This window comes from Pseudopipra pipra, chromosome 5 (assembly GCF_036250125.1).
Source record: "Pseudopipra pipra isolate bDixPip1 chromosome 5, bDixPip1.hap1, whole genome shotgun sequence".
NCBI lineage: Eukaryota > Metazoa > Chordata > Aves > Passeriformes > Pipridae > Pseudopipra > Pseudopipra pipra.
In genome coordinates this window covers 50,725,420-50,752,604 of record NC_087553.1, presented here as the reverse complement: position 1 = coordinate 50,752,604, position 27,185 = coordinate 50,725,420, and the positions used below count along the sequence as shown (strand labels likewise).

General features: G+C 37.8%; 1 protein-coding gene across 1 annotated transcript in view; it reads right to left on the bottom strand.

Moving 5' to 3' along the window:
* The window catches only part of CAPZA2 (capping actin protein of muscle Z-line subunit alpha 2), a 34,100-nt gene extending 9,645 nt beyond the window's left edge, over positions 1-24,455 (bottom strand). Inside the window, exons 1-7 of the mRNA XM_064656052.1 lie at positions 24,327-24,455; positions 9,037-9,100; positions 7,006-7,057; positions 6,254-6,317; positions 5,470-5,676; positions 4,173-4,252; positions 1,292-1,370 (exon numbers count right to left, since the gene is read on the bottom strand). Coding sequence (XP_064512122.1) covers positions 1,292-1,370; positions 4,173-4,252; positions 5,470-5,676; positions 6,254-6,317; positions 7,006-7,057; positions 9,037-9,100; positions 24,327-24,365 — 585 coding nt within the window. The 5' untranslated portion in view covers positions 24,366-24,455. The remainder of the gene's footprint in view (positions 1-1,291; positions 1,371-4,172; positions 4,253-5,469; positions 5,677-6,253; positions 6,318-7,005; positions 7,058-9,036; positions 9,101-24,326) is intronic.
* Between the last annotated feature and the right edge of the window lie 2,730 nt (positions 24,456-27,185).

The following is a 27,185-nucleotide window of genomic DNA, read 5'->3' as shown; positions in this document are numbered from 1 at the left end:
TTTCGTATACAAGCAATAAAAGTAGAACGTCTCATTGCTCTCCAGAACACAGACTTTAATGAATGTAAATAATTACTTGATTTATTATGTGAAATAGTAACAAAAGACAAAATCAGCTGGTGCCCAAATTGAAAAGCTGATTAGAACTTAAGTTCCTTGGTTAAACTATTTTCTAGGCTACTGGGCTAATCTTTTATAGAATTAGGTAGACACCTGCCTCCTTGTTCTGGAAAACCTCTGAAGACATTTAATCAAAAGTGTGTGCTGTGCAGAAAATGCCTGTTTTGCTGCAAGCTCAATTTAAGTGACAAAGTCTTGAGAAGCCTAGAAGGATACTATGACCGTTGTGATCCAACAACATAATAATGGGTGTCCAGATTTTGACTGTCATTACAAATGTTATGGAATTTGCCTCAGAATGGGAAATTAGATTCAGGTTCCCTTGCTTGGGTGGATCTGAACACAGCTACCACATCCTAAAACATCATCCTAGCCTCAGGTTATGGCTAGAAAAACATCACTTTGCATCTTCCTTCTGAAATCATCACTGATCAGTAAGGATGAGCAAACCTCATGGGGGCACAAAAAGAGCAGGAGAAGGGAACTTGATCTATATCTTATAAAAAACATAATAAAGTACTATGCTGATAGTCAAACTGCACTAATATTCTAGTCCTTGATCCCAGAACTGTTTTAATAAACTCTTGCAAAGTATGAATACATATTCCAGAGAACTACTCCAGGAAGTGAAGTCTCCCTGCCTACCATATGACAGTCAGACTTCCTTTGGTGTCAAGACTTCTGCCTGCTTCGAATTCCTCCTTCCTGAAGGCCCTAAAGCCAACAGGAAGAGCAAAAGCTGAATGAAGAAGACCCAGATTAAAAAATTTCTGATAGTGCAATTGCTGAAACCACAGGTTCTGAACAATAGGATAACATGAAAAAACCTCTATTATTAGTTAAAATGAAAAAAAAAGTTCTACTTCAGAGAGGGCCTACCCTCAGGAAAGACTTGTCCCACTGTGAATTCAAGAAATAGGAAACCAAAGAGGTATATGCCTAGCTGAGGTGAATACACCTTCTGAAGTCTTCTGAATCATTACATTAAACACATATTTTGTGTTTGTAAGGATTAGGTAAATATGCAATTAAGTCACTCACACGTAACTGAATTGCTGCTTTGCTTACGGGGAACCCAAATTCTCTTAACATATTTAATACACTGGCCTGAGTCTCCCTTGGTAATAACTGGAGACTTGACTGACCAGGACACAGTTTGAGATAAGCATACCTGAATTTTCAAGATGCCAGCCACTTGAGTGGTTGAAGGGGTGATTGTAAACTTCCATTCTGACCTCCAACGGCCATTCCTTTAAAAAACAATAAAACAGAAATTGGATGTCACCCCACTGGTTAAGAAAAAAATCCCAACATACAACTAAGACTCCAAGGAAACCAGAGAATTAAATTTGCAGTGCAACTACACATGCACAAAATCTTCCTCTAAAGACTTAGCCTCTATCAGTGAAGAACAGAATAGTTTTTCAAAATATTTAACCTCAGTTTTCAGTGTGGACCAAAGAGATTTATTAGTAAGGATATTTTAAGAATAGGACTTAACTTCTGAAAATACCTAAAGCCTCCAGTGTTCTTTCTGTCTTTCAGCATTAATTAGGCATTTACAGTCAATATTTTGTTTCCAGGACCTGGATGACTTGCTGGATCAGTCAAAGTCATGCTTCACCTCAGGCTATCAAAAACTTGAATGGAAGGAACATTCAAGTAGCAAGACTTTCTGCTATGCTGAGCTGTAACTAGGCCTTTCAGCTCTTCTAGTATTTCCCTTCCAGGACAACTATTTCCTTCCAGTTCTCTTCCACAAATTCAGCATCCGTGTCAAAATGCTTAAAGGGAGTTTCAAACATCTGGAAAACAGCATGAGGAGAGTGCAGTTTCACCTGATTTCTTTCCTGTAGACTAGACATTTTTTTATTCAGTTATGAGGTTAGTGGATTAGAAGGTTAGTACACTGAAGCTGTATTAAGAATGCATGGCAGCTCTCCTTGATTCCTCCTGTGTTTGCACTTAAAGAAGGAAAGAAAGTTAATACTAGGAGTTCCAGTCCTGCTAATGTTAGGTGTAAGTTCCAGTGCTCCAGTACATTCAGCAATGGGAGAGAAAGAGATAAAATGCTAAAATTAACAGCTACTAATGAATCTATATAATGACACAGATACAAACAACAATAACTTAAATATAAAGTTTTTGGTTATTTTTTCAGACAAATTCCAAATTATCACTGAAAATTCAGATTAAGGCAATTCAGAAGCTTGTTGGCATCACTGAAAAAACACTGAAAGGTTGCCCAACTCAGTGACACTAATACTACTGGTAGCCTTATAGACTAACCCATTGGTTATGAGAAAGCTTACGTGCTGAACTACACTTCAGGTATAGTTTTTAGATGCCTGGGATTCAATAGCTAGCTAACAGATTTGTTTGCTTCTCAGCCACTTTGTGGTCCCTTGAAGTTAAGAAGACCACAGTGTTTCCAGTCTGGGATATCTTTTTTGCCCTTAAGATGCTTTCCAAAAAAAAAAAAAAAAAAAAAAGTTAAAAAAGTTAAAGTTCAGAAGGACCTTTCTGTAGGAAATGCTCTGAGGTAAAAACAAAGTTATTACTTTATTTAGCTCTACTGACTTCAGATGTTTTGCAAGAGATTAACTATCCTTCCTTTTCTTCCACTCTCTTTAATAAGCCATCTATCCTACTACATTGATAGTATTTCAGATAATCATAGAGTATTTTTCTTTGGTATGTATTGGTTTTCTATCATCCAACAAACTTGCTCTCATGGTGGGTCAACAGCCTTCCAAATGCCTAAGAAGTTGGGACACCTTGAGGATAAATACTGCCTGTAGCTTGGGCTGGATATCCAGACATACAGCTGCATCACTGAGGAGCCTGGTTAACTTTGAATCCATTTCTCCATCCCCATATCCCCCAAACCAATATGCATTATTACAACTCGCTAAGAATGAGAATTAGAGTCTGACTATCCCTCTGAAAAACTCTTAGAAACATGGTAAATATTTACCCATAACTTTAATAAAGAAAACTTCCAAGAAACATTTTCTCCATTTATACAACGTTGCTACATATCTATCTCTCTTCTTTAAAGACTATAATATTAAAGTAACTATTTGGAATATCAAAATTCATTCACACTTCCAAATTAAAAAGAAAATCAGTATTATTATTTCAAGTTACTTTTTGTATTGATGTAAAACATGCAGACTTAACTACTCAAGTTTAAGTCAATAGGAAAAATAACTTATTAGCTGTACCAATTCAATAAAAATCGCTGTACTGGGCAAATAATTTAACTGATATATACACATGGTGAAATTACTATGCATATGTAATATCCACCTTCAGCATTAGAAAACAAAAATTTCTGCAGTCCAGTCATTACCCATGGGATTACTAAATATAAATTTCAAGCAGATGGAAAATAGCAAATAAAATAAGAAATACATTTCTTCAGACAGCTGCATATATTAGTTATCTTTAGGGTATAACCTCCTTAACCCATTCCTGATACTGTGATGTTTATCTAAACTCTGGCCAGTTTCCTGTAAGGTGCTATCCAAAGTTCACTCCAGACTGTGGAAAACATCTATCAATCAAGTCCAGAAAAAATAGAAATGTGCAGTTTGTAAGAGTTCATTTCATCCAAAATTATCTTTATCTACCTCTCACAAAAATTAATCACTCAAATCCTACTGTAAATAATTTCTGGTCACTTCTCTAAGACATTCAAAACAGGAGGAGCTGGTTTTATTCTGTCAATCACAAAGGAAGCAACACACACAAAAGCAACTGCCTTAGGGAATACAGCCATGGTATTGGTGCCAGTGTGATAAACTGTGTCATATGGAATTTTATAAAGTTCTGCAAAGGAGATGCAGGCATGCAGTCTGACATTTTACTTACCACAAAGGAAAAGATTTCTACAGTTTTGGCAGAAAAATGTGGAGTGGGGTGGAGGGAGAAAAAAGTCACATACAAGATGTATACTCATCTTCTTCTCTGAACTAAGGATTATCAGTGATGTGGCACTTAATCAGTTTGCTGTATTTTACTCTGTGTGTGTCCATACAGAAACTTACCAAAAATTTTTTGCTTGGAACTGATGGCTCTCTATGCATGCAATAATGGTTTGCTGTCCATCAATTGTTTTACCATACACCTGAATTAAGAAAAAACAAGAAGAGTAAGAAAAGTAAAAAAAAGAACAGAGTCCAGGTTTCAGTATATCTTGCTCAAACTGCTTAGAGCTATCTGGTTCTACTACTGTTAAACTTTAAAATTTCATTTTATAACCATTACAGTTCTTACATAATATTTCATACATGAAACATTAAAGTGTTTATTACAAAGCAGAAAAATCTAAGATTAGAAAACCTGAAGGTCAAACATCTTAACTGAATTTTATGTGAACTCATTTGTCTGCAACTATAGGAATTTTAAGCCTATAGCAGTTACTACAGAGGCTATATATATATTACCAGCTGGGTTTCAAACATCAGTTATTCTACACTTAAATGATGATTTAAGCCTGTACAGAATAGCAAAAAGGTGACTAAACAGGCAAGTTTGGTCCTCTGTTCTGCTTTATCCCCCAAAATCAAATACTACCAAATATTATCTCAATGAACATCCAATCTGGTTTCCTTTACGGGAGCTGGAACTCATCTGACTGCCTGGGAATCCAATCCGACTTTGTCAATTCAGCAACTGATTTTTTCCCCAAGTTAATTTTTCTGTCACATCAACATAAAGCACAGGACAGCTATCAGTAGATCAGTTTGCTGAGGTTTAAATAGTCATAGGGCTTGTAAGGGCAAATGAATGCCATTTTAGTCCAGACTGAGAGGTTTTACTTTAAGAAGCCGTAAGAATCTCCAATTCTGGTGGTAAGAATACAGCACTTTGACATATAGGAGATATGATGGAGAGAAAACAGTTTGCTCTACTAAGACAGTTTTCAGTAAACTAAGTTAAGGCAGACATTTGTATCATGGATTTCCTCTCCCTCCTGCCAACCCCTTCCTCCCCCCCCCACCCCAAACTACCAGCCAGGTAGCCAGGATCAGTGGGATCAACCTGCAGTAGTCCACAGAAGATCTTAATGCTTTACAAAATTTAAATAAAAATACTTCAAAACTGAGAGGTAAGTCTTCACTATGACCTGCTAATAACCAGTAGTAACTACTAACTACCCACTAATAATCCAGTAGCTGAAATATTAAACTTCTGAAGCCTTCCCTTATTTCCCTGTATGAATTCCTGACAGGACTAAGTTCTTTACAGTCAAAATTGCTGTCTTCCTGGTTTACAAATAGCTACTTTTTAAAATTTATTTCTATCTATAGTGGTACAGTGGTTATGTAATTTAGCACTTACTGTGCAAACACCATTTGGATAGTGTTCCTTCACATATGCTTTCATTGCTGTTTCAACTGAATTTCTCCACGATTCTATGGCATTTTCAACTTCGTGGGGTCTAGGATCAGTAGCCTCCTTTCTTAAGTGATCAAATTTAAAAGAAATCTTGTTCTTGGGATCCAAAAATTTTCCATTTCCCAAATCACCATGTTCTGTTATCAAAACCTGTGTTAATAAACTTTTAGTTAAAATTTTACATTTACATTTATATACATATCTATATTATATAAAATTTATTAAATTATAAAATTAGTTATTAACATTTGCTATTTAATAAAGAGGGAAAGAAATGCCATGCCCAATCTGATTATATCCAACATTTAACTGAAGCCTACTCACATCCAGACTCACACTTTATTATGCATACAAAACATGCATATAGCAAGAGAGAAGGCTAATGTGATACATTGCCTCAGAAAACAAATTTGAATCTTACCCTCTTACTGCAACAAACAGTGCAAGATATAAATTCATGTCTTCTAGTACTGAAGATGAAGCAAATAGTTTTTACAGCTCCAAAACACATCTGACTGAATTCAGCCAACATAACAGACTGAAATTTCAACCTTTTTAGTTGCCCCTATGTGATTAAGTTATGGAACTGGTACTACTGGAGGGGCATAATCTCTATGTTTTGGTGGGGAAGTCTAAACATTTCTAATTTTCTTGCCAAGAAATGTTCCAATACCAGAACATCTTTAAGAGTTTAAGGAAGATTGCAAGTATTTAGTTGTATTCGTACCTGTTCATCATAACCGTCAATTTTTACTGGAGTAAACTGGTCCAAGTTGTACTGTGCAAATGCACTACAAGAGAAAAAAACAACAAAAGGCTGCATCAAGCACAGTCTTTTTCTTTAGTAGCTGTAAGATATTTAAGTAATAGCTAATAATCTGAGCAATGATGAATAAAAAAGTATAAATTCTTTATTAACTAGCAGCCCCAGATTCTTGGAATCATCTTGGTTCACTCAGTGCTCATATTACAGATTCTAAACACCATTCCACAAAGATATATGTTCAAAACTAACCTGATGTAGACAAACACATAAGCTTTACAGTAACCCATAAAACTGGAGGATAAGATAAAGTTTAAATTCAACTGGGATCCAACTTACTAAGCCAGACATCTCTGTTCTTACAGATGAAATTAATTTTGGCATAAAACACAGTAGGCATAATGTTTTGACATAAAAGTAGGGTCTAAGATGTTTAGTAACTTCTACTAAGAAACAGAAAACAAAATCCAAAAAGGTGAGGACTAATTCCAAAATCCAGGTCATCCATTTCCAAAACAGCCGCTCTAATCATTAGGATACAACACAGATCTCTCCTCTGCCAAAAATTTAATCTTGATCAAAGATGCCCAGCACATACAATAGAGTTTTACTTGCCAAGCACACATCTTTTAAACAAACCACTTACTGATTATGAAAGTCTAACTGAAAAAACATCTTGCTTTTATGCAACTGAGTATGTGGCATCTGGTACTTACTGCGCTGCTCCTTCCCTGAGAAGATTATCATTATTAAGCAGCAACCGAACATCTGAAAGGAGATATTAACAACATAAAAGTACAGTTAACTCAGAAACTTGTTTCAGTCACATAACAAATGTCAACAGACTGTACAAAGCAAAAAACTCAAACCACTCCATACCCACTGAGATTACTAGGTAGGCAGTTTATTGCTTCATATTTCATAATTTTGACTGAACAAAATGAAAAGAATGGTATAGAAATGGATCTCTTCCAACACAATCTGGTAAGCAGATATAAGCCATATTCGACAGGCTGTGTGACAGCTCTAGGAATCTGTCAAACTAGTTTTTAGAGAAGTTCTGAATGAGAACAGCACAGAATTCTAACAAGTTCACTTTAAAGATGTATAATACCAAATCCCTCACACTATACTGTTGTTACCGTATTCTGATGACACTTATACGGTATGTGTTGCACTTACTGTTTTTTAAGCCTTACCAATTTTGGTCTTGTTCCATAATGACACTCTACTAGTCAGAGGACAATATATGACAACAGCATTTCTTCTACCATTATACAAGAAACATATGAATATAGAATAAAGTAAATACTCTCCTCAAAATAACTTCATATTTACTATGGAGAAAATTTGTTATTTATGTACTTGACTTACTTCCTTATTATTTACTAGGCACTGTTTTAATAATAATTTAATGCACTGCTCATAAACTAACCAATCATTAGTCTCTCCATACCATATTAAACTCTTCTAAATATTCCCAAGGTCATTCAAGTGAAAAAAACCACCCTGGACTGTATTTGAAGTATTTTTTCTTTAAAAACACACAAACAAAAAACCCTCCTCAAATGAACCAAAAAGAAAAGAAACCCACCTAAACCAAAACACTCCACAACTACCCCCACCCCTCTAAACCAAACAAAATCACAATTTACAGAATTGGAACTGAAAGTTTTCTTTCTCTTTTTAAGAACGCAGTCTGAATCTCATTGAACACTGGACACACATTTATGATCAAATGTTTGCTATGTATTTTCAAACATTATTTTTGAGCAGGTAGTTGCAACTATGAACTAGCTTAACAATAAAGTTTACAGCAGTACTACTGTAAGAAATTTTAATAACCTTCAGGGAGCTGAGTTAAGCTGCTCGCCAACTGCTCACTTCACAAATGCAGTACTAACTGTAGTTAAGTATAAATAATAATAAGCTGGTCACAGTTCAACTCAAAAACAAGACTTGTAAAAGAATTGCATTCTTTAACAAATTTAAGCTCTCTCCTGTCTGACACTGAACTACAGGTTTAGTATACCTAATTTACTTCTTTATTTACATAGCTTCAGAGACATTTGTAAACCACAGCTATAAAACACATGCCTTTTTATACAATATCTATGTCCACATATCTTGATGCCAAACAAACACAACAATTCTTGAAGAAAAGTAACATCTTAGGTAAAGTTCAGGCAACAAGAGTTGAGACAAGGTAATTTTAAATTTCCTTTCAGTTTACCAATACATTCAGTAAAATGAAGTGTTCCCAGAACTTAAGGGTCAGAAATGTTTGGAGAAGATTAATATTCTTTCCACAAGTGGCATTAGGCAGTAGTCCTCTGCATATTCAAGGTTAAGTATTTGTAATGCTATTCCTTCTTAAAACAGAAAAAAAGACCATTTTAATTTCAGCTAGTTTAATTTCTGTTGAAAAATATAGTTGTTTCTCAAAGACTGAAAAGAGTACATGTGGTTTCTGAATGAAAACCCCAGCACCTGTTAATTCATGACTGATTAAAAACAGAGAGAAAGCTTGTTCTTACATCACAAAGAAAAGTAGTACTTTCTTCCTTTTACATTTAAACTTCAAGCTGTCTTGTGACTGAAAAGCTTATTTTGCCAAGCTACAAAACCAGCTCTTACAGTGTGGGAGCTACTACTATGTAAACTACATGAAACTCAGGAGAGTGATCAGCAATACAATTTTGGATATAGATGCCTTAAGTGAAAGGACAGAGCAGACAGATACTCACCATTGAACACCTCATTGAATTCCCCAGGAGGAGCATGAATTATGAATTTTGCCGCTATACGCACCTTAAATACAAAAACAATCATGTAGTTGTATATACTTGTATTTGTTCCTATTCAAACCAGTTATGCATTATGTAATTTTAATAGCCAGACATGAAATTTTTCAACTCCCACTGTTTCACATATTTGTTTGGATTATTTTAACTTCCTGTCTTCATTAAAAACACAGAATATAAAGTTCCATCTCTTCAGACAGAATAAAGGAGATTATATGTGATGGAAGCAGATGGAGAAATCGAATCATTCATGTTTTGTAATTATTCGCAAAAAGAAAAAGATGAATATAACACATAAGATCAATAATATATTCACAATTATTGAATATTTTAACTTTCAGTCCATGGATGCCTGGGAATCAATACACAATCCAGAAGAGCAAAAAACCATGATGAAGATACACTTGATCTTCAAAGCCTCTCTTCTAATTTTACTACACATCCTATGGTTCTATACTTTCCAAAAGGTGACAGTTAGATAGTAACTGATAAACTACACAAGTTGAAAACCACTGCATAGACACTAAAACATGTAATTTCACCTGCATCTACCTATGACCTCTTAGTGCCACAGGATCAACAGATAAAGTTTAAAAAAACCACCTTGAGATCTTAATTAATGCAAGTCCTCCAACAATTGCCTTCAGCCACAACTTCTTGCAAAGAAAACACAGCATAAGCCAGTATTTCCACTACAAGTATGTGCACCTGCCCTGGCTTTCTTCCTCCTGCTTGCACAAGCCCTTGTACAATAACACAGTGAATAAAATCAGAAAGGCTATTGCTCTTTTTTTCCCCTCAGACCAGTTCCCTGACCTGGTTCACTGCACACCTACAGATACATGTGCTTGCAAAAGGAACACAAAAATACTTTTTTAATGTGAAAGAACTTAAAACCTCTCAACTATTACCTTATTTGCAGAATGTCACTCAGCAGACTTGCTTTCATTTATTCTTCTTTCCCCCTTAAACTGTTATGGGCACCCATTATAGAAACTAATTAAATAAATGTTGGTTCCCTAATTTCACCTGACAAAAGTTCCTATCTTTCATACTTTACAGTCATCCAAGTTCAGCAGACACTCTAAGCTCTCTTGCATGCTTGATACGATGTTGCTATTCAAATACAGGATACCACTCGAATCATAGTTCCCATTCCTAACACCTTCAATTACATTTCTGTGGAATAAAGAGCTGGGAGATTCAGTGTCTGCACTCTCTGAGAGCACTGTTTGAAATTAAGGTGTTTGAGAACCACCATACAAATATCTAAAAATAACCAAAGAATGCTTTGTATTTACACATTTATATGTATTTGAAACTACAAAAGAACTGTCTGAACATGCTAAAGCTCTTGAACTGACTTGCAAACAGCTTTTACTAGCAGCAATACAGCCAGTGCTCAGGCCCCTGGTTCTTGACACAGCCCAAGTTTCAAACAGTCTCCAGGAGAGGTGACTCAAGCTTAGAGTACCCTGACAGAGTGCTTAGCTGCGTCACTAGCAGTGTTAAAACCTCAAGTGACTAGCCTAGGCAGCTTTCAGCTCACAAACAGCACACCACCACTAGAGCTGCTAATGGAAATGGAAAAGCTGTCAGTTCCAAACTTTCTAACCTGAATGCAACGTTTTGGATTGCAGACAGCCTTTATCTGCTACCTCAAATGTCCACATCAGAACTCTTCTTTCCATGTAAACATGAATTTGCATTATACTGAGATAAATGTAACAGGCTTTACTCTTCTCAAAAGAGACAGAGAGACAAGAGCATCTTCTTCTATGGTAACTTATTAAAGCACTTGCCCAGGTAAGAAGAAAGGAGACTTGGATTATCTCCTTTGAACCAAAGGAACTCATCTGCATTAGCAAGATTATCCCAACCACCAATCTGCACACTCCATACCTCTCCTGCTGAAGTCAGGGCACTGTACTCAGCTCAATGTTCAATCCAAAGAAAAATAAAGGATGTGAAATACAGCTAACCTATGATACTATTAAAGCACTCAAGAAGGAGAAGACTGGCTCCAAGAATTCTATCATCAGGGCATTTTACCAAATGACCAACTGTGGTGGTTTTGGCTGGGGTTTTCTTCTCAATGGCTGGTATGGGGCTGTGTTTTGGATTTGTGCTGAACACAGGGCTGATAATATAGAGATGTTTTTGTTATTGCTGAATAGCATTTGCACAGAGCCAAGGCCTTTTCTGCTTTTTGTACTGCCACACCGGCAAAGAAGTTGGGGGTCCATGGGATGTAGGGAGAAGACACAGCCAAGACAGGTGACCCAAACTGACTGAAGGGATATTCCATACCATATGACATCAGGCTTGGTATATAAAGGGGGGGGAAGGAGGAGGAAGGGGGAGATGTTTGGAGTGATGGTGTTTGTCTTACTAAAGTCACCGGGACACGTGATGGGGCCCTGCTCTCCCAGACATGGCTGAACATCTGCCTGTCTATGGGATGTGGTGAATTAATTCCTTGGTTTGCTTTGCTTTTGTGCATGGTTTTTGCTTTCTCTGTTAAACTCTCTTTATCTCAACCCACGAGTTTTCTCACTTTCACCCTTCTGATTCTCTCCCTGATCCCCCTGATGGGACAGTGTGGGGCTTGGTGGCTGATACCAATAAACACCAATAGTCAGGGATTGGGCCTCACACTTAAGAGCAAGTATTTAGTTGTGTGCTTTCAGTAAAAATATCTTCCTGTCTCAACTGGACTAAAGTGCAGCAGACTCCTGGCTCAAAGTTAGATGAAGGAACACTTCAGGTGAACAGGACTGCTCACCCCTGCCAAGGCCAGATTAGCTTCGGGCAAGCAGAAAAACAAGACTCACAGACATTTGGAGCCCTGAAATAACAAGTCCATCAATTTTGGGCTGGCAGAAGCTATATAAGCAAAACTTGGGTGCCCAAACTGTACTCTGAATGACTGCATGCTTTAAACTAGTAACATCTCTAAGGTGAGATATTAGGTCTGTACTAAAACTGGAATACTACCCCATTTTCACCTTTTTTGGTAATGTAAAACTGCTTTTGCTTCTTTTTTCGCTATCAGTAAAAATTATTCTTATCAGTCAGATTAGCTATAGTATAAGTAATATTCATTCAAAAACATTCAACAGTAACAGATGCTTCTTCAGCACAGACCAAACTAAACATTACTTTTAATGAACATTTTACTAGTAAATTCAATGCCTCACTAAGAATTTTTTCAGTGTGATAATTCATCACAGATGACACTTTTCACAGAACAAAAACACAATCGTGCAAATTTGCAATGAACATCTCATCGAGTATAAAGTATATTAATGCTTACAAGAAGCAAAAAACCTGAGGTGTCTTAAGAAATTGCATCTGTCAGCTAAGACTGCATTTTGCTAACCTGCCTTTGTGAAGCCAATTTAAAAGTAATGAACTTTGCTTCAGCAGTTAAGCCAAATTAACTTATCTGTGATGACTATCTGAAAAAGCTGTAATTCCCCAACTCATATATACAGGGAGCCCATATAAAAGAATTAAATCCAGTAGTCTCACTTAGCACATTACAACAGAAAATCACTTACAGCTTTATTGCCACTGAATTGTTTCAGAAATTAATGCTCTAAAAGAGGCTTCTGTTTTCCAAAACCAGACTATGCTGAAGGATAAATGAATGCACTTCCATAAGCCCCAACAAGATGAAAATCTCTCCCTTTTGCCAATAAAAAGCCTCTGGTTCAGCTAACACTTGGGGAAGCACAATTAAAACAAAGGGACAGTCCATATAAAATGTGGTGTTTATGGACAACTAAAAAAAAATAAACTAAGAATGCACATATAGCAAGAGGCGCATAACTTGTAATACAAAGTGACAAGCAAAAAACCTCAACTGCACTTCAGTCCAGCTGAGACAGGAAGCTTTTCTGCTGAAAACTGTTTTAAGAAAACATGTCTATCAGATGCATTACAGCTGCAACCAATGCTGATTACTCAATACCCTGAGACTTTTAAAAATTGACTTGAACAGGCCAAAACAGAAACAACCTAATATTTTAAAAGTCTAAGTGACAAACCCTTTTTCACCCAAAAGAACTACACCTTCACACAAGTACAAGAACCTTACACAGGTATCAGCAACTAACAAAAAATTAGGTTACAGTTGAGTATTTCTTGAGAAAATTCAAAAGTAAAGACAGACAACACCTGAAGTTTCTCCACTTATTATTCTAGTTACTCCTGAAACACCACCTGAAGTTGAAGACAGTGTTTTATTGATGTAGCTTTCCAAGATTTGATTTATGGACACTGTTTTCAGTTTAAAGTCTTCAGAGTGGCAAAAACCTGACATCCAGTCATCAATGGTTCACAAAAAGGCAGCTTTTACTACAAGCCTATGTAAGGAACTGTGCATTTATTATATTAAATTTCTTGAATGTAAAACCCCCCAATCTAAATATGTTTTTATGAAACATGACTTTGTGCAGGTTTGAGTATTAATTTGGACAAATCATACAGAAGCTGAGAGTAAGTTATATATAAAAAAATATAAAAAAGATACTTTGAAAACACTGAGAAGGGAAGCATTCCGCACTGTAGGCGTTCTCTTTCTCCAATTTTCACATATACACCACTCTCAGTCTTGCTTAAATGGAACCCTGGTATCGGCAGGTAAGAACTAGCAATATTTACCTTCTCATTGCAAGTGAAGCCAAATGCTACTCATCATATCAGTTACAAGCTTTTTGATTTTATAAAGTAAACTATTTCAGTTAAGGTAAAAATTCAGACAGAGAAGTTTAGCAAAAGAGAAAAGGACAGGTTTATTGCATGTGATGAGCACGGTTATTAGGCATAATGACTAGAGATTAAAACAATTAGTCTGTCAACAAATGCCTACACTTAGTTACAACAGTATTTGCAGTTTTCAGATTGCACAAGCACAGAGAAATGCAGTAATGTACTGAATGGTGACAGTTATGCTAAATCCATCTTTCTTTTCAACCTTCTGCCTTTATTTCACAATCTAATTTCTCCCAATGTGTGACACCCATCAGATACATTGAGAAATCTTACTCCTGTACCTTTTCCAGCCTAAGACATTCTCGAGTTTATTTTCTTTTAAAGAAGTTATATGTAGTGACTTCAAATGCCCCCAAACCACTCTTCCTGTTCCTGACACATCAGAAGTGACACTGGCTGAAGAAGCCCGACCTTCTGTGCTGTATGTGCCTATATATGGTCAGGAATAGCGCTCGCAGCAGTGCGGGGCTCCACAGTGCCACACCACTGTCAGCTCCGCCAGGGCACGCTCATTCCTCTCGATCTGCTAAGGTAACAGGGGAATTAAAATTTCCCCCCTTTCCTTTTTCTTTTCCCTTTTTAACTTAACTGAAACATGGCTGTATTTGTCAGGCACCTTGACAGCTCACTCCTTCAATCAACACCCATGCTGCACAATAAAAACATGCCGATAAGCAAGATGCTGTGAAACCACCTACTTGCCATTACTCTTTCCTACGCATCACTTATTTCAAATTCAGCTGTGAACTCCTTGCAGAAGGGAGACTCACCCTCCTCTACACTTGTAACAGGTTAAAGTTCACTGCTCCACAGCAATAAAAATGAAACAGAGAAGTAGATATTAAAAGCCTTTTTTACCTAAAAAACTGCACGAAAATTTTGGGGGAGGGTGTGTAAAAGATTCCCATAATACATTTTCACTCAAAGACAACTTTGTTGTTAACCACAAGGGTCAAAAAAAAAAAAAAAGAGCTTCCAGAAGTTACTTTTATTAGTGTTATAGCATACAATGGCAAAGCATTGTATATTATGCATTTACATTCCGGATTCCTGAGGGCACCTAGCTGTCTTATAAAACACAATAAATATCCCATTCACAGGAACCTATGTTTGGCAAAAAAAAGAAGATGAGATATCACACTGGGGAGAAGGGAGCTCCAGTAACAGTAAAGAGTCCAGAGAGGTCTATTCTCACACATGCCTTCTGCTGTAGTTCTTATTGAAAACCTGTCTGCAGGCAACTAAACAAATAGCTTTGTCTTGACCCACTCTATTTACAGGTAACTACAGGGGTTTCTCACAATTAACCCATAGTTACAGAAATATTAACAGTTAAACTGATTTAAACCAGGTAAGTTCCAATTCTCTCAAGACCCTGTAACTCACACTCACAGTAACATACAAGTCATTCAGGGATCCTGCTTGGACTCATACTGGACAAAAGACTTATCTAGTTTTATCGAGTTCTGAGTTTGATTCAAACTTGTGGTTTGAGTTCACCTTGAGCTGTACCATTATTTTTCAATATGCAGCTCTGACACCTACCAGCCAAAATGAATTTTGCATTGACACTTGTAACAACACATCGAGGAACACAGTCTAAGGTTCAAACATTTGCAAGATACAATGCCTGATGCTCTGTCAGCACTGCAAACGCCAACGTAGTTTTTGAGTTTGTAAACCCTTCAGTGTTTAAAGAAAATATAACTGGCTTCTGCTTTGGGTAGCTAGACACTTGGTATCACTGTCTCCAAGCGCTCATTAAATCCTTAGGTTAGATACTTACTAGGATGTTACACCAGTAATGACCACACATCTTTTAAAATAATAAAGGAGCTGGGGGTGTTTCCTAGATGGCATGAACTGACTTAATACCATGCTGCTGCTGCCAACAAAATGACTAATCTCCCTGCCTCTTCCTAAATAAGCCCTGTGATGCATTTTTACAAACTTCCATGCATCACCAGTGCTCATCTATTTATGTGAATATTCAGATAAGCAAATTCATATAGCTAAAGAATAGCTTTAAAAGGTGGCAAGAAGATAGCAACCAATTCACTTATAAAAGAACTTTAAATAATTATTGTTCCTTCCTGCTGACAGTTTTGTGAGGTGAAAAAGCCTTCAAACAGCTAGACAAGCACTGGGAATATACATGTGAGGAAGTGATTAACCCACGTCAGCAGCAAATTGCCTTCTCAGCCTCTAATGAAACCTCACCATACCCCCAGGCATAATTTCAAACAGTGAAGCAGCATCCCAAAACATGCATCATCTCACACAAACGTGGAACTAAGGCTCTGGTAGACAGGGAATGAATACAGAAGTAGTGCTGCAACTGCCTTCCTACCAGGCTCAACCGAAAAATGTGCTGTAGTATTCAATTCACTTCTGCTTCTGGAAGAACTGAGGAAGAAAACACTGCAAAAATGTGGTTCTGTGGCACAGGAAAGGAGGGGCACATTCCATGTCTATGGCTTTGACTGAACAGACATTTCCTTATTAGTAATGCCTAGAGTTGCATTGCATCTGTAGAACGTGTGTTTTCCTCACTTATTTTTAATACACATGTATTTAAGACTATATAACAGTACCAGCACTTAACAGTGGTGCAAAAAGTAAATCTTACACAACATGTGGTATTTTAGCTGCCTTCTTTCTACCTGAAAACCTGACTTGGATAATGAGATTTATTTTCATAAAAATAACCACTTTGAAAGATGCTGGATTCTTCACTGTAGGGCCTTTCAGCAGCAGAATATCTAAATATCATAACAGTTTCCATCTTAAAATCACTTTACACAGCACATAAGATAAGATGAAGGATTAATAAAACCCAAACATAAAACAGGACTCCTGAAAGTCATTGTATCAGCCACAGATAGCAAAGGAGAACATGAAAGCAATATATATCACTTGGGTAATACACAAGTCTAACCATAAAAAAAATATTAAAGAAGATAAATCTCCCCCATGTAATTTTGCAGTTAACTTTATTACTCCTGACTATATCTAATTTTAATGTCACAAGCTTTCACAGATTTTAACTTGGAAATTAAAAGTATTATACTGGTCTCAAATAAGTGAAATAAATAAGTTTTGTTTGTAGATGTGAAGGGATCAAGATCAACCCGAGACTTTAGCTTCAACTATCAGCGTCAATTAATAAAACCTCTGAACTAGAAAAAATTGCTTGTAATTATAATACAGACAGTAGAATACATTATATTATTTTTCCTCACATCTTTATTTCTCTGAAAGTTTATGTCTTCTCAGTAGTTGGCTGGACAACAAATAGGCTAAGAAAACTCCATATATGCAAATGGGATTCTAAAATTATTGGTAGGGCCACATTTCCCAAATTTGTCATATAGAACATTCTTCCCTGAAGTGTCTTAACTACAAGTTTTTATCTTTCATGTGGTAGTCCTTTTTCCAGGGATGTACATGAAAGTTCAGAATACAAACAATCAGAAGGAAAAAATAATAACATCTCAGGTTCACAACTTGGACAAAAGTTGCTTTCAGTAACTTCCAAAGGACTTTCTGGGAAAAAAAAAAAGAAAAAGAAAAAAAAAGGTAAAATTAAAAAAAAAAAAAAAAAAAAAAAAGATGAGTAGGAGATGTGTCCAATCAAGTAGCATTAAATTCCAGTCTTGGGAGACTATACACTGGGCGCTTCAACATATCAGTATTTGAAATTACATCATTTTTTGGTACTTCTTATTTCATTGTAAGGTCAAGCCCTAATATATGTAATCAGCCCAAGAAACAAAATACTGTATTGAGAAGCATGCTAGAGACTAGCACTCCCTTTGCTAAACAGAAATCTTATCTAATTTGACAAATATCTAGTGCAGGTATTGGTCTAATGCAAAATTATGAGTAAATCTTACCCATAAAACCTTTAGCAGCTGAGCAATTGCATACTTAGCTTATGGATCAGATAGGGAACAGATAAGCAGCATACAAAAAATTATCCCTATTTCCTTGCAAAAATCATTCATTGAAAACTGAAAAAATAGTAAAATTTTACATTTAGTGAAAAGCAAAAGCATTAACTTTTGCCTGAGAAATAAAAGGTATAAGAAATGGCTAACTAAGATTCCATTCACAAAGAAAGAAACCGACAGTATCATCTCCCACATACAGAACCAAGGCATTCTGTTAAGATGCGATCCTCTCTTTCTCGGCAATCCTTATAAAGTGGTACCCACTATAAGCTAAAAAGCACTTGGTTAATATTTGAAAAGTATTCTTCCACTACAAAACCTAAATTTTTAAAGTGAGTCTTCCTCCTAGCCCAAGAGAATTTGTTATAATTGGATACTCCAAGGACATCAAGCCTGAATTCAGTAGCAGTGGGGAGAGAAAGGGAACAGTCTCAGAGCTTGCTCTATGAAAAATAAAGTGCCATCTTAGCTGTATGCCTCTCCCTCCCAATTTCAGTGTCTTAAAATCCTCTCTCAGAGTTACCTATTAAAAATTTTAACACCTTCTGTCAAGTTAAGAAAGTATCTGAAGTATTTTACATTTCAGAAGCTTTTAACTAAAGCATTACAAAAAAAGTAATTGCCATATGCTGAAAAATCTGCTTTCATTTCTCAATGAGCAGTTCAAGCCCCTTTACACCCCACTTTCAGAAACTGAAAATGAATATTATAGGGTGTTGCCTGAAAAAAATATACTGTTTTGATAAGTAATGTGACTAAACCCCTTATATCCCGCTCTTCTTTGACTGCCAAAACTGAAATGAACCAAAGATGGACTTTCACAGCAGAACAGTTGATGATTGTGTTGGTGTGCAATAGAATCATACCTATTATATCAGAAATTGTCTCCAGTTTCATTATTGGGTTTGCCAATAACTTGTTCTATTGCTCTTCTCTATTTTTGGTTCACTTTGTCTCTCTTATCTACTTAAACTATGAGGTTTCCTGGGTAGCAAGCTTCTGCATAAGTTTTGTGAGCACAAAGGTGGCAAGATGGTCGTGAGCTGCCACTGCATTATACATACTCAATAACATGTTAAAAGTCCAAAAAAGGTCCACAAAAAGTACCTAATTTTTCAAACTACTAATAGGAAAAGACTATATGAACGGCAGTTTTAAAAAGCACTTATAAATATAATACAGGTTTCATTTGTGTTCATCTTCAAGCTTCAAGTAATTACTTTTAAACTTGTCAGAAAGGCAGAAAATTTTGCTTTGCATAGTAACTTTCTCTGGAGGTACACAGTGAAAGCCCAGCAGCAAGTCCAAGCAGCACTGGACCCAAGTTGCAACAATTAAATATTAGGAAAAGTTTCTAAGCATGGGTTTAGTCAAACATTGCAATACCTCACCCCAAAAGCCAGTATCATCTCCATCACTGGAGATACCCAAAACTCAAACCAAGTCCCTAAGCAACCTTATCTAAGTTGGCCTGCTTTGAACAAGCAGCATTTGACTTATGTCCAGAAGTTTCTTCCAGCCTGTATGACTGTAGAAATAAACAAAGTTATTCTTTGCAGTTACACATACAGGACATGATCATTTCTTCAAATAGTGTTTAATACTTCCCCAACAAAGTGATTCAGATCTCTGTCCTGTCCTTCAATCTCAACAATATTGGTGCATTTAAAAAAAAAAATAATTCTTAAGACAACACACTATTTTCATACACATTTTTATGGACATTCTGAGATGTACGTGAAAATCTTAATCTTGGAAGGACTGCTATATTCAGAACTACATGTCAGTCTGAGAAGCACTCCCAACTTTCTCATTCTTATTAAACAATTTCCTCAAAATGTTATCAAAGTGTAACCATGGAGTTTAACCTCATCTTTGTAAAAACAATTCCTTCCACACCATTACACACAGCTACATTTCACTTGAGGAAAAAACATTAACTTTCATAGCTTTGATAGTGTAGTAAATTAAACACCAGATATGCTTAAAAAGTAATTGAGTTACTACCCATTTAAGTATTAAAAGTTTTTCAAACTTTCATCAGATCCTGCTACAGCATTTCCAGTTCCATTTAGTATTTAAATACAAATAAGAACCAGGATGCTCATAAGGTCCTTCTGTGAGACACGTTAGTAAAGCTGCACTTTTGCACCAAGTGTACACTGATGAACTACAAAGAAAGAACGTTAGGATACTTGCAAGACTTTACCTTAAGTTTACCTTATAGATTACATTGCAATTATACCCAGAAAAGGTTATGCAAATCTGGCTCCGACTCATTTACAGTCTCCAAGTCTCATTCAGCACAATTCTAAAAGTGAGAATTCTAAATCCTTTCAAAATTAATGATTTAGAGCACAGGAACTGCTTTAACACATGTAAAGATTTTAGAAAAGTAACACTTTTTCAGTCAAAAACTCTGCTAATGTTTCCAAAACAGTTACAGGAGAAAGGTTTATATTTGTGTTAAGGAAACACCTGAGCCTCCCACAGTGGTGGGTTGTATGTCCAAGTGCAATATGCTGTCAGTGTATTACATATTAAAGACAAAGTTCCACGAGAGAGAATGCATTTTACTGGCACAGCCTTTTCATTCCAAAGCACTGACTTTTCCTTTATCTGACAAAACTACACTGCAGAGTTTAGGTGGTGTAAGACCTCAGCCTTTATAACTTAAATGAGGTGTCACAACCTATAAATCTAAGAAGTTACAAAATTACCCAATGCACCAGGAGTACCAGGAAGCAATGAAGGCTCATTTTAAAAAATAGGACTACTTCCTCATCATAAGAGAAGTTTTTTTTCTAATCACAGCAAGCTGACCCACTGTTAAATCCCACTTTTCTGAGCAAGTGAAACTACTGAGACATAAGCTTACTGAAAGAGGTGTGGTTCCTTTTTTTTAATACTGTTTGACAATTCCCATATTTATTATGTTCAGGAATGCAAGGGCTAATTTTGCATTAAAAAAATTCATGTGTTATCCTTTCCTAAGAGGATTCTCTCCTTTCCTCCCTGAAGGTATCCTCATTTTCTCAGCCTTTATCTTGAGACATACACGGCTATTTAACTTCTGTGCAACCAAACCTACAGTAAATGTGTCCCTTCAAGTCACCAAAAATGAACTGCAGAACACAAGCTTTATGTTTTAAATAGTTTTAGTGTTGTTTTTCATTTGTGCTGTTGTTTGTTAATGAATATTTACATTAGCAAATGCAACGTTTACAGTAAAATCAGTACCTTCCATCAGTCATTGCCTATATTCATGTAGATAAATTGTACCTTTTATATTCGCACTAATATGCTCATTAAAAATATTTTTATATATATTTATTTGTTTGACACAGCCACAGGTAAGAAAACAATTTCTACAGAAACTGGAATAAAACTGAACTGGAAAAAATGGTTACTAGACTTAAATAAAACTATTTCAAATATCCTGGATACATAAAGAGGTTTTGCATTCAAAACTTTTTAAGTGAGGATGCATTATCCATAGGTAGGGCACAGAAGTGATCATTTTCCATTGCTTGAGAGTTCAGAGCTTCAAGATTTACAACTTTCACACCTATTTTTTATTTATAAACAGAAGTAAACATAAATTTATGTTTTCCACATATCCAAAAGCTTCTGAAATTTCAGTGACCTACCTGAATAAAGCAACTACAAAACACTGTGGCTCACAAAAACTGTCTTTAGCACTGAAAAATTGCTGGTCCTGGATGCTAAAGGCAGTAACTCTCACTGGCAATAGTCCAACTTCAGATCTTTGGATCTACACAAATCTTACACAACTTATCTACTTCAAGTAGTTCTCAGATTTTTTTTTTTAAATGCTTATTCAAATTTATCCTCACACTTACTGTCATTATTGAAAGAAAAGCAAGGCTTCAAAAATCTCACATTAAAATGTGAATCTAAGGAACAAGTTCAAAACCAATTACGCAATCCTGAATATTGAAATCATACTCCTTCTGGCAACTGGCTCTTCTTCCTTGGTTTTACAGCTTCTTTACCTGAACTGTAACTCTTTGTTTTGCCATTATTTCAATTATGCCCCTTCAATTATGCTATACACTGCCAGTTTTAAATTTGAATTATGCTACAGCTAAACACAGTGACCTTAAATCTAGTAAGAATAAGGTATATGAACTGCTTACTGTCTTTGCAACACTTAAGTCTTTTGACTACACATGAAGTAAGATATGAATCCAAGACATTCCAGAACTTGTCATATCAAGGGGCTATATCACTCGATCTCCTCTTTACTTGTGCTCATACATAATTATTAGGAATCTGATACAAAAAAACTTCTGTTATTTGGTTCACCTTCTTCCCTCCTTGAATTTCAGAAGTTCTGACCAGGGCTCTAGTTATGTTTCTACTGAAATTAGCTACAAAACTACATCACCACCATCATCTGCATCAGCCTTCAACACTATCAGTTCTGTATCAGGGGAGAAAAGTATATAAATGAGCAACGTGATTTATTTGCCATGAAAAATCAATGTTTGCCTGTTTGCATCTACTCCTACATTTATTTATAGTCCCAGCTGGATGAGTGAGAAGGGTGTGCTTGTCAAATGCTATCCAGCTGATTTTTTTTTAGCTCAGTAAACTGAATGTTTCAAATAACATTTTTATTTTACAATGATACAACAACTTAATGCATCAGAAAAAAAAATCTTAAGGCATCACAAAATCTACATAGATATTTGCCTGTTTTTCCATTAGTTTGCAGGTTACCCATCTTTGCTTTCTTAGCCAATAAAATACACTCTCAGACTTGGAAAATTCCACTCATATAGGCCAATCAATTATATACAGGAATGAAGCAGATAAGTAATCAATTTAAATTTACAATGGATGAGTGCTCATTCTATTTACTTATATCAAGACAGGAAGAGTCTCTAGAAGGTCTGCACCCATTTTCAGAGAAAAAACCCCTGAAATTACTGGATGGAAGAAAGTTCAGAAAACTCCATCAGTCACAAAAGCACAGACTGTGCTTCAGAGACGAGATAAAACTGTCATTGTGCCTTTTCTTATTTGACAGGACAACAAGCAATGGGCACAAAATCAAACACAGGAGGTGCCATCTGAGCACCAGGAAACACTTTCTTACTGCAAGGGTGACCAAGCGCTGCCACAGGTTGTCCAAGGAGGTTGCGGAGTCTGCGTCCTTAGAGATTTCCAAAAGCCATCTGCATGTAGTCCTGGGCATCCTACAGATGACCCTACAAAATGACCTCCAAGGTCCCTTCCAACCATTCAGTGATGACAAGATAACTTGTAGTCTAAGTATTTTCTGCACACCCTCTAGGTACAACGCACTAGATCAGTGTTACTTGTATTTCCTATAAGGGGCTAAAAGTAACATGTATTACCACCTATACTTATTGATAAGATTACTGCTTGTACCAACACAGAGGTGGCATTTGAATGTGAATTACATAGAGGAGGGCATAGTCTTAAAACCTCTTGAGAAACACACAACGAGATCCTCGTGCTACACATCCCCTGGCACATCAGTGCATCTCTTGTCATGAAAAGTGATCAAACAGAAAATCTGTCTTATTGTAACCACTTAAACAGTTTAGACATCCTTCTAACTTCAAACAAGTTTGAAATATCATTTATTGATGCCTCTCACATTTGTGGCATCTCACAGCTTCCACAGCCATGAAAATCTAAATTTTTAAAGTCGAAAGTGAACAAGATCATGCATTACATAAAGGCATGAGCAGTGCACCAGCACAATGTAGACAAAACACCACACCCTAGCTTGGAAACAGGCAGCTGCCATGAAGATGGATCCAACAGAGGATGACAAGGAGGAGTGAAAACTGAGGTTTCACAAGACATCCTACTCCTTGTGAGGCTTTTCTAGAAAAATCTGCCTTAAATCTAAATTTCCAACTGCCACAAAAAGAGATTATACATACATCTCCCTAACACAGGCCGTCTGCTCCTTGACCTTACGCTTCCCCAATTAACGCCTCCTAGCAGGAAGTAAAGCAGCGTTCCTCACGCCCACACCCCGCTCCTCTCCGCAATCACCTGCTCCCCATCTCCTCCCGCAGCCTGCGAGGGTGCAGGGGGATGCAGGCCCGGTGCTCCGGCTGGCACGGGCACGGCGCTTCGGGAACGGGAAGTGGAGGTGGGGGAAGGGGAGGGGAGAGCCCTTCCGCGTCCCTCCTGCCGCTCCGTGCCGTGCCCGCTCCCCGCACACGGGCCGGCACAGCGCCCGCCGCCCCCGGCGCCGCCCCCGCCGGGCCCGCACCGTACAAGGCGCGGCGGGAGATGCGGCCGGGCCAGCCCAGCCCAGCCCAGCCCTGCCCCGGCCTCCCCCGACCCACCGCCCGCCGGGCCCGGCCCGGGGCCATGGCGACAACAGGAACCCGGGCCGAGAGCCGAGCTGGGCCCGCCGGCTCGGAGGAACGGGGGACAGGAGGGCGGCGCGGCTCGGCGCGGCACCCTCACCCATCCAGACATCCCTACCTTCTCCTCGTCGGACAGCTGCTCCTCCAGGTCCGCCATCTTCCCGTCGGCTGCGCCGCCCCCTCCCGGCTCCTCCTCCCGGGCAGGAAGGGCGGGACCCGCGCGCGCTCCCTGCGGAGGCGATGGCTGCGCGCGCGCGCGGGGCGGGTGGGGATCCAGGAGTGGAAGGGCGTGGTCGGCCCGGAAAGGGGGTTTGGCGTCCTTGGTTCGATAGCAACGAGAGATGGGGGTAGGCAGAACTGAAAATCACAGGATCGATTAGGTTGTAAAAGACCTCGGAGACCATCGAGTCCAATCTATGACCCAACACCACCATGTCAACAGACCATGGCACGAACTGCCACGTCCAGTCTTTCCTTAAACACTTCCAGGGGCGGTGGCTCCATCACCTCCCCGGGCAGCCCATTCCAATATCTAATCACCTTTTCTATGAAAAAAATTCTTCCTAATATCCAATCTGAACCTCTCCCGGTGCAGTTTAAGGCTATGTCCTCTAGTCCCGTCGCTAATTTCCTGGGAGAAGAGGCCGACCTTCACCTGGTTACAGCCGACCTTCACCTGGTTACAGCCTCCTTTCAGGTAGGAGGAGAATGTCTGGGTTTCAGACAGAGCCTTGGCAGGGTGCTCAGTGCGGGTCAGTGGATGTGGGTCCGCAGCATCCCACAGGGTGCTGGGGGAGGTTGTGGGAAGCTCAGTCTAGTGCGACTGACAGTGACTGAGGAAACAGACTGTGTGAAATGATTCATACTGTAGAAGATTGGACATGGAATCATGGGAGGAAACAGAAAAATAAATAGATTGGGAAATTTTTACCACAAGACCGAGAAACATGAAGTGTGTCATCCACTGGTGTGACATTGCAGGTGCACAGGGGCGTTTGAGATGATGACTCACAAGGATTGCCCGTAGTCCACTGATAACTCTTTGTAACATTTCAATGTCCAGCACAGTGCACTTTACCCCAGTTATGACAGAGAAGGAAAAGCTCATCATTGACTGGAAAATCGCAGGTGTCAGGGTACACCTAAGGTCAGTCATGGTTAGTGGTGTGAATGTAGCCAGCTTCTTTTATGCTATGCAGTTCATCCACTTCTGTCTTTCTTGCGTGAGTGTTTATACACAAATCCTGTCACATGCAGTAGAGCAAATTATTGCTAATATTTGTAGAATTTTTCGGGGCTATCACTCTAGATGCAGTAACAGGTCTGTTGCATGGAAATGAAGGAAAGTGATATTCGACAAAAAGTTGTTACAGTCAAATGGATACATAGATATCACAATAGCATCAAAAATCTATATATGAACAAAGGATGTAAATGAAAATAAGTCAAAACAATGAATATATAGGTTGGACAACCTGGCTGATTCAGGAAAGTCGAAGAGATTTAAAATTTCTGAAGCTATGGAGTATAAAGGTAATGGACAATAGTTTATTTATGTCAGAAACAAAATAAAGGATGACCAAAGCTCATGTTTGATTAGGCCATTGCTAGATGTAGAGTGGTGAAATGTAAAACAGAAAAGGTGCATCTAAGGGATATTTGGGTTTAGAATATTGCACATTTATTTTTTGGACTCAATAATAGAAGGTAATGGTCTGTAGCATGGAAAGGCATTGTGCAATGTTCTGTTTCATGCAACAGGACTTTAACTTCCACCCAGGAGTCTGAAGAGTAATTAGCTGAGGAGGTCTGTGAATTGCTCCTGTTAATTTTTAACACACCTTGGAATTTGCCATGAATGTTGCTTTATTTAATATTTATTAGGAGGATAGTTCAAAAAGGTAGATCTTATCAGATAAATGTGAATAATTTTCTTATGAGTTAATATATCTATCTATTGGATATAATAATCTACCATATTTAGACCAGTTTCTTTTCTTGGAAGTTTGCTGAAACTAGCATAATGAAGTAAATGATTCAGAGAAGGACTGTGTAGTCATCATAGAAACTGGTGGGAATCTTCTGGATAGTATCCTCACAGGTGATTTACTGTGACCTTAGGACTTAATGGGAAATGAATAATCATGCAGAAATAAGTAGCGTTCTTGCCTTGTGACTCAGTATTGTGGAGTGCTTGTGTGTCTTTTCAGGAGGAATATGAAAATTTCAGAGGGATTTTAAAGGACAACTAAAAGTAATCCTGGAGATGCAGAGCAAATAGCAGTGATACACAAGTTAGTTTGGAATTTATATGCATCTTATCTGAAGTCATATATCTTTACTTGCTATTTTAAATTGAGTACAGCCGATTTCCAAACAGCACATCTTCTCATGCTATAAAATTCACCTTTTTTCACAAGCCAGTTTCTTTACACATTGATCGAAGGCTAATTTGCACTACAATCACATACAGAACAACAAAACATCCTGTTGCTCCCTAGGTAGCTCATGTCTTAGTAGATGCCTAGTCCCACTACATGAAGCTCAGTGTGGGCTAGCAGATCTGTCTGATGAGCAGCGTGCGGTTTACTGATGTAGTGAGAGAAAAACAAATTAATTAAACAAAACAAAAACCCAAACCCAAACAACAGTTATTGAGTTCTACTGGATCTGATCAGATATGACAGAGCTACCAATCATGTACCCTGCTATTTTGCTGTACTGCTTCTGTCACTTCTTTCTGTATTGACTTCATAGGGCCAGACCCCTGGCCCTTGAGTACCATTGGGAGGGAGAGTGCAGCACTTCTTCCTGCAGGGTCTCCCTGCAGGGCTGTCAAAATGGCTTGAGAGAAGTGCAGTTTCTGTGCTAAAGCCATCCTGAAGACTGGCGAGGAGGCGATGGAGCACAGCGGTTAGCACAGCACGCCTCCTTTCTCCTCCTGCTCTGGCCCCAAAGGTTGAGATAAACAATGCAG